We start from the raw sequence: 12,086 nt of genomic DNA, 5'->3' as shown, positions 1-12,086 counted from the left end.
AACAAAGAAAGTTTTATTTGTTTATTTATTTTTGAGACGGAGTCTAACCACGTATTTTATTTATTCTTTAAGTAGAAGATGATGCTGTTGTGATCTTTCTGATTTCAGATATAAGACATGAATAGTGATAAAAATCTTGATTTCTATTGCATGAACTCAACAGTTTTCATCCTGAAGAGTATTCGTCAGTAATGTACACTGAACATTATGTGTGATAATGAGGAATTAGAAACAATTTAAGGGATGTGCAGTAAGAAAATTATTGAGTAAGTTATGTTGTCACATGGTGGAAAATGATGCAGAAATTAAAATCATATTTTGGAAAAATGTTGGGTTACATGAGAAAGTGCTTTTGGCAGTGTTAAAATGTTGAATGTTGAAATAAAGATTCAAAATTGTACATAAAGCACCATTCTTATTTTGTGATTTAAAAAGGAAAACACATACATAAACATGAAATTATGTCTGGTGATATAATTGCTGTGTTATTCTGGGTTTCTTTAGGTCCAAATGTTTCTTATTTGTTTCACTGCCCTTTCCTAATTATCTGAAGTAATTGCTTAATTTTGAATCAGAAAAATATGTGATAAAATAGTAAATAGAAAGGAAAACCCATGTAGCACAGAGGTATTTATTAAATTCTTACATAATTAAATTATATTTAGAGGAATTTAGCCAAAGAGGTCAGGATGAATTAAATATTCCACTTTAGCCACGAAGTTACTGCATTTAAAAGTAATTTTGTTACAAATACCATGGTACCGAGTGACTTTTTCTTTATTGACACAACAAAATGAGGGCTGAGATTTTATTCCACAACTCGGCATTTAACATTTGTACATATTCTTGTTTGAATTCAGTATCTGTGCAGAGAAGATAGCAGATTTTGAACAAATCTGGCATACAATGTAGTATATTAAATATACCTAGAGTTTGACTATTATAGTCAAACTAAATATATATAAATATATATATAAACTAAAATATACCTAGAGTTTGACTAAATAAAAAGGAGCAGTAGAGTTAAAAATCCATAAACAAAGTAAAAAGACAAGTAATAAACTGAGAAAGTGTCAGGAGATAGGGTCAGAAGGCAGGTGGGGGCCAGATCAAGCAAAGACTTAGTGGGGAAGCAAAGGTCTAAGCTAGTCTTTTGGAAAGGTAAACTGGTGGCATTTATGTATCGCCCACATGATTCTGGCCTGTTTGCCTATCACTTGTACTAGTATTTACTTAGTATTTTTAAATAATTGAATTAAAAGGGTTGTATTTTTTTAAAAATTTACTTTCATCATAGCAAACATCTGTGAAATCATGAGTCTGGTATATTTATACTTTTAATGATTCAAATTAAAATTAATGTATGACTATATAAAGCAGTGGTTCTCAACCTTCCTAATGTCGTGACCCTTTAATATAGTTCCTTATGTTGTGGTGACCCCCAACCATAAAATTATGATAATTTTATGATAATTTTGATAATCTTATGATAATTATGATAATTTTATGGTTGGGGGTCACTACAATGTGAGGAACTGTATTAAAGGGTCACGGCATCAGGAAGGTTGGAAACCACTGATATAAGGCAATCTCAAATCATCTTAAATCCCATGAGGGAGACATAGCATGCTTTGGTAAACACTTTCATGGAGGGAGAGACATGTGGACATTTTGACCAATCCTGTCTGTCTCTCAAGCGCTACCATAACTGGGGTATGGTAATCCTCTTGATGTGTTTGACTGGTGCAGAGTTTTTGTGGAATTCCTCACAAGGCTGAACTTACAGCCTGGATATTAAGGCAGTGCCTTTTCTGCAGTGCCATTGATCAGAGATGGCTCATTCCAGATGGCAAGGAAGAGTGAGGAAGAGCATTTGGTGCTCTCTTCTTTGGTGATGGGGAGCAGAGATGCTCAGGTGGGGTCATAATTCCAAGGGAGGGGTTAGAGTAGGTAAGCAAGAGAAAGAAAACAGGGCAGAATACATGGATTAGAGGGATGTCAGCTATTGCCAAAACATTGTTAGGGTCCGGACTGCTCACTCTGGCTGTACTATAATGAAGAGTTATTCTTAAGGTTACATGACCTACTTAAAGAAAGAAAACAAAACAGAAACATAACCCAGTGGTTTCATTAACACAACCAGTGATTTTTATAAAACGGTCTGAAAAAGAAGTTACTGAGATCATTTAGTCTGAAAATGACATGAGGGAGCATATGCATGTTGAGTACTGGGTAGGAGCTAGGAGCCCAAGAGTCCCCTGCAGTCCAGCCTTCCTCATCTGTCACGGCCACTGTAGGACAGAAAGGGGGGATTTGTGGCCCTGATTTCTCTCACAGGGAAGGCTATGAGGAAAGCCTGGCTTTGGTCCTCAGTGCTCACCACATCTTTATCTGTCTCTTTGGCTGCTAAGCCCAGATTTACTTTCTCCCTTGCACCAAAAGAAAAAAAAAAAAAAGGCAGCCGCTGCTCTTATATCTGGTGGTGGGACTGCTCTGCTTGGAAATTCTCTTGGGGCCTTAGCTTATCTGTGTTTGCTTTAAGATGATCCTTTTGCCCAGGGGTTATAGTGATTTCAGACCAATGTCCTCAGTTTTATATTAAATACCTAATATGATCTGTATGAGTAAATTCTAAAATAATTTTTGTTTGTTTCCTTATTTTTTGTGTTTGAAATAAGATAGACCCAACCCAAAAGAAAGATAACCATTTCCCTCGTTTAAGGAACTCCCAAGAAGAAGGTGCCATGACTTGCCTCACTGCAAAAATTTGAATTTTTTTTGCTTCTAAAACCTAAATAACAATAAGCTAGAAGTTGTGAAGGCAAGGATTTAGGCCCTTTTAATCACTAAAGCATCTATGTCAGGCAGAGGGGCTGATTCAGTGTAGGCAGCAATACATTTTTTGAGTAATGAGTGGATACCCTGTTTCCCAGAAAATAAGACAGTGTCTTATTTTAAGGTGTGCTCCCAAAGATGCGCTAGGTCTTATTTTCAGGGGACGTCTTATCTTTCCTGTAAGTAGGTCTTATTTTCGGAGGATGTCTTATTTTTGAGGAAACAGGGTAGTAATACTACTGTTACATTTTTACAGCAATTCACAGTTGCAAAGAGTTTTCCATTGGCTCATCTGATCCTCACCATGCCATTTTCAAAGTGGATAAGAACTAATGTTTACATGTTCATTTTGTAGGTGAGGAAAATGGGGATCAGAGGTAGGATGGTCTGCCCATGGCTTAAAGTTTCCATGGAGTTAGTGAGGCCTGATTCTATCCCTGAAATCCACATCTCAACTTGGAGTCAAGCAAGATGGGGTCCAGCTGTTCTATGGTGCAATGGGTCTTGCTTCTTGGGATTTTCATGAGATTTTTATTCTTTATTTTCAGATTACAGGACAGGCCCCTGTTTTACTGTGGTCAGCAACCAGATGTGCCAGGGACAACTCAGTGGGATCGTCTGCACAAAAACGCTCTGCTGTGCCACAGTCGGCCGAGCCTGGGGCCACCCCTGTGAGATGTGTCCTGCCCAGCCTCACCCCTGCCGCCGCGGCTTCATTCCAAATATCCGCACGGGAGCTTGTCAAGGTAAACCCAGGCTGATGGAATTATTAATGGATTAATCTTATTTACTCTGGAGAGCCATTCTCCAATGAAGTTGCAGAGAATGGAAAAGTAGTGTCAGAGACATAACTTCGCAATTTCGCTGACTGCATAATATCCAACTAAGGCATTAGGAACGTGGCTCACGGGAGAGCAGCTGGAGTCTTACTGGAATTTTCCTTACCAGCCTCCCCCCCACCCCCACCTCCGCTGACCCCAGAGGTGTTTTCACGTCCCTCTGACTCCCGCCGTGGTGTGATTCTGTTTACAGCAACACTGCGTATTGTGGCAATGCTGTGCAGAAACACAAAGCAAGACTTGTGGACAAGGTAGTTTATGTTTTTCTTAATTTTTTTTTTTTTTTCATTTCAGACTTTCAGCGTTCCTCGGGCTCTTGAGTTGTACTTAATTGACCTGAAGAAAATCGTTCCTCTTGACATTTCACATGCTGCATTATGCATTTTTTACAAGTCCGAAATAAATTAGGGTTTGTTTCACAGTTTTAAATATCCCCAGATGTCGCCCACTAGCTGCTTCTCCAGCTTCCCAAAGAAGCCCTTCCTCTGTTTTTGGCTTTTACTCCTGTTCTTCCAGCTGTACAAATTCTTTTATTGTCTGGATGTCTGGCAGGAAGCGGGAGGAAGAGAGCAGAGGCAGCTCCACGCTAAACTGATGGGGCTGAAAACTCCCAGGCTCTATCTGTTTCCTTTAGAACTCTTTGGGGCTTTTTTTTTTTTCTTTTAGCAAGTTAGAATATTTTCAGAAAATTCAGGTTGTGCTTTTCTGAAGCAAACAGATGATAGTTTGGCGTTGTTCTGTTTGTTCATTCTAAGGTCAATATGCAATATGACAGAACTTAAACTTGGTCGCACAGTTCTGTGGGTCTCCATTAAAATTTACTTCAATAAATCCCACCTCTGATTTGTCAGCCCTGGCCCTGGTTTCCACGTGCAGCACATAGCTCCTTTGTATGCCCCTGAACGCATCCTTCTGAAGGTCAGGAGAAGCAAGAAGTCATTTTGAAACCTTAGAACGATCAGGATAGGATTTTATACAATTAAAAGTCAGTTTAGTTTCTCTTATTTTTAGTGCTTTCTTATTTTTCTCATTCTTAGAAAGTTCCAGTGAGTTTCGAAGAATTTCTTGGTCTTGGGGTTATGAGGTTAGCAAATGCCCATGAGCTCATTGACAGTGACCAGAAAGCCGGACTTTGAATGTCCAGCCGCCCGTCAGTGAGTCATGGTCAGAGTTTAGGGCACTGACAGAATTGGGGGCAGGAGAATGAGTTGGGTGAGGGGAGAGCTGCCTTCCCTGTAGCTTTGCTATTCATTTCACAGTCTGGATTTCTCCAGTGTTGGTTTCCTGCCCCTTTCCGACTTTGCTATTCAACATCCAAGGATGGGGGAGGGGAGGGAGAAGGTTTTTTTTATAAGAAATTGTTGAAAACCCATAAAATCAAAATGGCAGTGACATTGCCATGAGAATGAAATTCTTCATGTTTGGGTGATTTTTTTTTTTTTCCAGAGAGATTCTGCCATTAGCTTTGGGCTCCCTGTCCTTTCTTGTGTTCCCAGCCTTGGGGCCAGATGTCAGGGGCCCTGGAGGATGGGTTCATGCAGGAACTTATTCTATTTTCGGTCTAGATATACATCCAGTGGAGAATTGCCCTTATGTGTATTTCCTACTGGCCAAAAATAATTATCAATAAGACATTTAGTTTTATACCTATATATAAAGTCTTGATTTCAAATAACATTCTAATAAATATATTCAGCATATCAAGAAAATGTAAAATTCTGGTCTAAGATAAAACTGAAATTGGCCAGAAAACAATCTAATTCTACTTCACATATAGTCCTTCATTTATGGGTCAAGAAATTCCATTTAAAAGAGTATCACTTTTATAATAAATTTTCTTTTAGTATTCCTTTTACTGTGTGCTGACTTCTCAAGAACGTGTGTTGATACCGTACAAAGCATAATCACATTGCTTTATTCAATGAAGAATGAAGCTAAAGAGGATGCTTGGCTTCCAGATTTCTAATAGAACAAAGGAGAGGATGAAATGTTGGGCTGTTTCCTTGGGGGTTCTTTATTAAATCAGACTTCTCTGTGTTATGAATGAAGAGACGGAAAGAATGGACCTGCACTTTTACAATCCTTAAAATTCAGTGTAGTGAGCCTGGGATGAACATTTTGGAGATGAATATCTGGGCTCATGAATAGGACCACAAATTAGTCCTTGGGTGCTAGAGATACAGCAGTGAAGAAAACAAAGTTTCTGCTCCCTGGAAGCTCATATTGGAGACAATTAATGAAAAATAAGTAACAGACACATATTAGGTCAAATGGTGATTAATCCTATGGATGGGGGTGAAAAAACAAGTGGGGTAAGAAAGATGGTGAAAACCAGGGGGCTGGTGGGAGAAGAGAGCCAGAGGGAGGAGGGTAAGAGATGAGGTCAGAAGGCATGAGATCAGAGGGGTCACCTGGAACTTTCTAGGCCTTAGCATGGACTTGAGTAGCTGGTGAGGGACACAGTCTGACCTACTTTAAAAGCATTCCTTCTGCTGGCTGCTCTGTCAGCAAGGTGAGTCTGCAGCTGAGACCCCACATTGGCCTGAGGATCTCTCCCTTCTTGGTCTAACTTTCTGAGTTAGACATGGGCAAGACAGTTCTCTAGAATGTAAGGTAAAACATTTTCCACTTCATTTGTGCAAACATTTTAGCTCTCTCATGTAGTCTGAGTGACCTTAAGTAAATTCTGGTTTAACTAAATCAGTCAGTACAACTCTTAAAGATAGTTTCATTGCAGACACGTATTTTGATTTTAGGGATTTCTTGAATAACTCTGGTTATTACTACCAACCTGGAGATAAAAATAAGTCCGTGAACAAAGGCCTTTTAATCCTTCTATCTTTGTACTTTGCTGCTTGTATAATAAAACCCACAAAAGTTAGTACAAATGTTCTCTTCTACCTGAGGGAAATTGGAAGGTGGGAAAATAAAGGCTACTTGTGTCTTCTTATAGAACATTATTGACCCAACTTCGTTATCAACATAATTTATTTTATATAATGTAATCGTGAGAAATGGTTTCTCTCATCATATTCCAGATATTACGATGGACAAATAACTCTTTTTTTTATACATATGGTAATATAATTGTGGACAAATGATCACATTTTCTTCTGCAGTGAATTTTATACGAATCTTTCTTTCTCTCTCTCTTCTGAAATCTGACAGATGTGGATGAATGCCAGGCCATCCCTGGGCTCTGTCAAGGAGGAAATTGCATTAATACTGTTGGGTCTTTTGAGTGCAAATGCCCTGCTGGACACAAATTTAATGAAGTGTCACAAAAATGTGAAGGTAAGAAATCTCCTGCTTTGCTTTTAAGAGAGAAGGGCAGACAAAACTCAACACCAGTGAGTTTGTTTGCTAATTATTACTAGACGCTCTGTCTTTGTCATCCCCACGAACGTGTAAATATAACATCCTTACCAGGAATAATATGCCTTTGTGCTATTGAACCAGAAAAACCCTGCAGCTTTTTCCACTTTTATAGGCCCCCAAATAAGAGGGCCATCTGAATCAAATTAAATATTAAAAACACGAAATATTTTTGAACCAATATTTGGTTTAAGCTGTTCAAGACACATGTTTTTGCATAGTTCTAGAGAAATAAAATTAAATTTGGTCACTAGACAGCATTCAGAATGATATATGTGCATATCTTCTGATGTTTTCCTACTTAAACTATATGTTTGACTTTTTGTGTATGCAAGAATGAGATTTAGTAATGCTTGCATTTATGTATGCTCATGGTTCATGCTTATTACTTTCTTTACTGGGGAAGGATATATGCCTATGAAATGAAGACTTTTTAATGTTTGTCAAACAGAAAAGTAACTGGAGGTAAATTTTTATGTTCGCGTTTAGTCTACAGATACAACTTCTAAAATGTGTATGTAGAGGATGTGTTTATATTCACCACTGCTGCTGTGTGCCAAAAAGAGGCCTGCCTTCCAAGTGTAATAATCATTTCTTAGTGAGAGGGAAGCTTCCAAAAAATAAGCATTAACCTCTCTCCTCTGTGATGAGTGCATGTAAGTTATATATGATAAGGTCTGACCATGGTATATGTAACAGCATTACCAGGCAACGCCTCATATCAAGCTCAGAAGAAAAAACTTTTTCCTCCAGTTTCAACTCACTGTATCTGGTGTGATCTGAGGGTTCATTTACATGTATGTATTGTTTTTGAAACCAGTTGCTGTATGCTCCTAGACTTCAGCAATGAGGAATAGTTCGTTCTTAGTTATTTGTCTGGGCTCAGATCATTACCCATTGTTGGTTTTCACAATATGTCGTACAAGCCAAAGACAGTGTTAAATTTAAGTTGCAATTTATAAATTACATGGAAGACGTTTAGTAGTTACTTGCCCTGAAACCAAATAATCTAACTCTGATAGAACTAGCTTTATAGATAGGAGTTGTTTTTCCATTATTAGTCATAATAGAATTTGTAATTGATCTACATTCTTGAACTTGTAATAGTTATTTTGAGGTAGTTGTGAAAAATACTTTAGTTCTTTATGAAGAAGTAGGACCTCTTAGAAATGTTTAAGTTTCACAGAACAATTGAGTTGACTCTAATAGGCCAATGTATTTTAAAAGTTGTGTTGTGGATCTAAGTTTGAAGCAGAGAGTTTTAATCCTGAAAGAGACAAAGAACTCACCTAGTTCCATCCTTTAATGTTATGAATTACAGAGCTGTGTCTTGGGTGTGTCAAGTGCTTTGTGTGAGGTCTTTAAATAGTGCTAAAATTGGCCTCTTTTGGCTCATGCCCTGGTGCTTGTTGAGTCCTGTTATATTGTCTCCTTTCCTAGGTGAAAGTTATCACCTCTGCTTTGACAGCTATATTTTCTAATATGTACATTTGCAACTACTTACAATATTATGGCATGGGTTTTCAGGTATTATCATACACATCTTTTTATGACATTAATAAGTTATTAAGATTTATCATATGCACATCATATGCAAAATCCACATCAACAATGGATTGCGTCTTACATTTTAGACTTTCTTAGTTTAATATATTTAGCTTCAAAATACATAGTTGGCTTTAAGATTTAGGGCAATATACTCCATATGACTTATTCATTCTGTGTTTTGTTTTCTGGAATTATGATAGTTTCCAGCCTGAACTAGAATTGATTTTTGTCCCTTGTTTTTACTCAGATGAATTAGTTAACAGTCAGGGATGGCTTATGGATGTGGACTAGACAGAAGATTCAGATTTAATGCTCAGACTGAAAGAAAAATCATTCAAATCCTTTTATTGATGCTAAGAAACCCATTATGGAGGTGAACTCGATGAACTAAAACTCTAGTCAAAGAATTACTTAGTTCATTGTCACATGCAAAAAAAATATTTTTCTAGCTACATGTTGTAGTCAGTAGTAAGATAAAAACAGACTACTTCTGGCTAGACCTTTTTTGTATTCCTTTGCCATTTACTGTTGCATTAGATCTGGATGATTTTTTTTCCATCTTAACTTTTCTATGAAAAATCAGTATTTGAAGAGAATGTCCTATGAGTGCTGTCTGTCCTCTGACCTGGAGGCTGGTGTGAGCACTGTTGGCCTGTCTTACTTTGGTAGAAAAGTAATCAGAAAGTCCTCGGAGAATTGGTGAGTTGGGTCCACCTTCCAACTCCAACTCTTTCCAGTGGCAGTGCTTCACTATGGGAATGGCATAACTTGGGCCTACGATGATGGAGGTCATCATTGTAGGTTAGGAGAAGGAACTCAGAAAGTATGGGCTATAGCCAGTGAAAAGGGAAAAGATCCTGTATGTGCCCTAGAAAGATGGTCAGGCAAAACAGCAGGTTCTGTGCCCTTGGGAAATTTGCTCTGGTGCCTTTACCATTACTTTGAGGGGCTTTTTAAATGTTCCTCTCCCTTGATGTAGACTGGAAGAAATTGAGTACTTTTTATAGTACTGAAAAAAAATTATTGAGTCAAATTCAGGCAGTGATGTCCCAGTGATACCAACCTTACTTCCTCATATGTGAGGATGGCTCTATTCAAATTGCTATTCATGAGATCTTCCTTATGTATAATTCTCCCTTTCACCCTGAAATATCACTGTTTCTTCACACCTTAAAAATGTTTTGGGACCAAAATCTTGTGGACCAAGTTTTCTATAAATACATATGATTTAGCTACATTTGAAACATAGGGTGGTGCCCGTAGTTCAGTAGGTAAGGTGCCAGCCATATAGACCCAGGCCGGAGGGTTCGAACCCAGCCCAGGCCTGCTAAACAATAATGACAACTGCAACGAAAAAATAGCCGGGCGTTGTGGGGGGCACCTATAGTCCCAGCTTCTCGGGAGGCTGAGGCAAGAGAATCGCTTAAGCCCAAGAGTCTGAGGTTGCTGTGAGTTCTGATGCTACCACACTCTACCCAGGGCAACAGCTTGAGACTCTGTCTAAAAAAAAAAAATTACCTAACTGAAGTGATTAACAATTGTTAAATTTTTATTCATTTAAATAGAAAAAGATTTAGATTTATAGCTGTGATTTGAGAAAAAGGGAGACAGAGTTCATGCCCACCTTCTTTGTTGTTTTTTCCAATGACTGTAGAGTGTGCATGCTGAACGAACACATGAGCCTTTTCCTTTTGGAAACCAAGTCCATATTTGCATAGGTTACTGTGGGAGGAAATTAAGAAATAAAAGTGTAATTAAGGGATTAAGTTTTACTTCTGGAGGAAGTCCCTTGGATTCCTAATTAACCACTAATATTTTGGGATTCAGATTATCGTCAGCCCAGCCTTTAGCAATTATAATAGCATTGCATGATGCAAAGAACCTTTTTTGAAACTGTAGCTCTTAAACTCATGCCCTCCCTAATGTGTGAGCCAAAAACCTCAGGACTTCCCCTTTCCAGAATAATGGCATGTTTACCTGATGGCTGCTTTCTATGAGGGGCTCTTATTTCCTCAGGCACCAGGAGAATCCCTGGGGCTGCCTGACTCATTGTCACACAGATGGGCCTTCATTGCCTGCAACTGGTTGCATGTCCTTGACTTTTGCTTTTTAGGCAACTCTACAACTAGTAGAACAGAATCTCTGTGGTAAAGGCAAAAGAACCCTGGAAACAAGGTAGACTGGCCCTACTCTGGTAATATCGCTAATCTTGCGTGATCTTAGATAAGTCAATTACCTACCATCTCTGAGTTACTTCAACTTTCAGATGAGGAGGTTGAACAAGATGGTATCGGGCAGTTCTTTCCAGTTCTACAGTGTGGACTCCATCGTTATATTTCTCATTATTTCCAAATTGTAATCAGATAGCTGATCTGATGCTGCATGAATAAGAAACCATAAAAGCTGGCATGCATGGTGCCACTCTGCAGTGATATGACTGGGGTTTTTCTCGACATGACTTAAAGAATCAGCTTTTTTATTTCATAGTCACATGCTTTATACTGGGTTGAGTCTGTGTAATAAAACGGAGTCAATCTCACAGGTTTGGTGGCATTCGTAGTCATTAGTGTCCCATGTTAATTTTAAACAGCTGCCACATTTTTACTATTTTTCTTGACTTTCTTGGTCATCTAGACAAGGTCAGCTTCACTGCTTTTCCTGTCAAGTTTGCCATCTTGGATGGAGCTTCTGGAAGGCTGAGTGCCCCCTGATGCCTGCCCCAGAACAGAAACCAAACTCCATCCATCTGTCCTCCACCCTCCTTCCTTTCCTGTGGCTGGAGGAGCCCCAGGGTAGGGAAGCAGTCTAAGGATGAGAGGAATGCCCAGGGAAAACAGATGACACAGAGAGATAAGAGGAAGAACAGGCATAGAGGAGGGGACAGCAAATAGGGAGGGAAAGAACCTGCCATCACGTCTCTTTCTAGGGTCATCCAGAAGCCAGGGGGGACCTGGGCAGCCACCAGGGATAGCTACTTCCCAGCAGCTCTGCCTTGCCCCTTCCACTGCACAGAAGTGGAGCGAAGTGTCCGCACCACAGAAATAGCTCTTCTCAGCCAAGCCCCCCCGCCACCCCCTGCCACCCGGTTTACTTCTACAGCTGGCATTTGATACAGCCCGACTTATGGAAATTCTGGGAAAGTCACCATTCTCAAACTCTCCTTTACGTGAATGCCTGAAATTCTGTTAAAAATATATAAACACAGAGTGTTAAGAAGTTGGAGAAATAATAAATGAGTATGAACGAGTTTCAGAGTGTGAGTGACACCAATTCAAATGCCTTCCTCTGGGCTTTTACCATGAGGGACTTACACCACAGCCTGGTAATGAGATCAGGATTCTTGCTGTGATCCTTAGGAAGCTGTGGGACTGAGCAGAATAGTTTAGGAAGGCAGAAAGGCACTACACAACTTGGAGGAAAAGGATGTGTCATTGAGAAATCCCCCATCGTAGGGGACATTTGAAGTCATTTAAGCTGGCCTAGTCCCAT

The 12,086-nt window shown here is 39.2% G+C and overlaps 1 protein-coding gene across 3 annotated transcripts in view; it reads left to right on the top strand.

Moving 5' to 3' along the window:
- Positions 1 to 12,086, top strand: part of FBN1 (fibrillin 1) — a 242,553-nt gene that overhangs the window by 102,666 nt on the left and 127,801 nt on the right. For all 3 annotated transcript variants that reach the window (XM_053593723.1, XM_053593726.1, XM_053593725.1), the window contains exons 7-8: positions 3,384 to 3,581; positions 6,843 to 6,968. In XM_053593723.1, coding sequence (XP_053449698.1) covers positions 3,384 to 3,581; positions 6,843 to 6,968 — 324 coding nt within the window. The remainder of the gene's footprint in view (positions 1 to 3,383; positions 3,582 to 6,842; positions 6,969 to 12,086) is intronic.

Source organism: Nycticebus coucang, chromosome 6 (assembly GCF_027406575.1).
Source record: "Nycticebus coucang isolate mNycCou1 chromosome 6, mNycCou1.pri, whole genome shotgun sequence".
In the NCBI taxonomy this organism is placed as follows: domain Eukaryota; kingdom Metazoa; phylum Chordata; class Mammalia; order Primates; family Lorisidae; genus Nycticebus; species Nycticebus coucang.
This window is presented reverse-complemented; position numbering and strand designations above follow the sequence as displayed.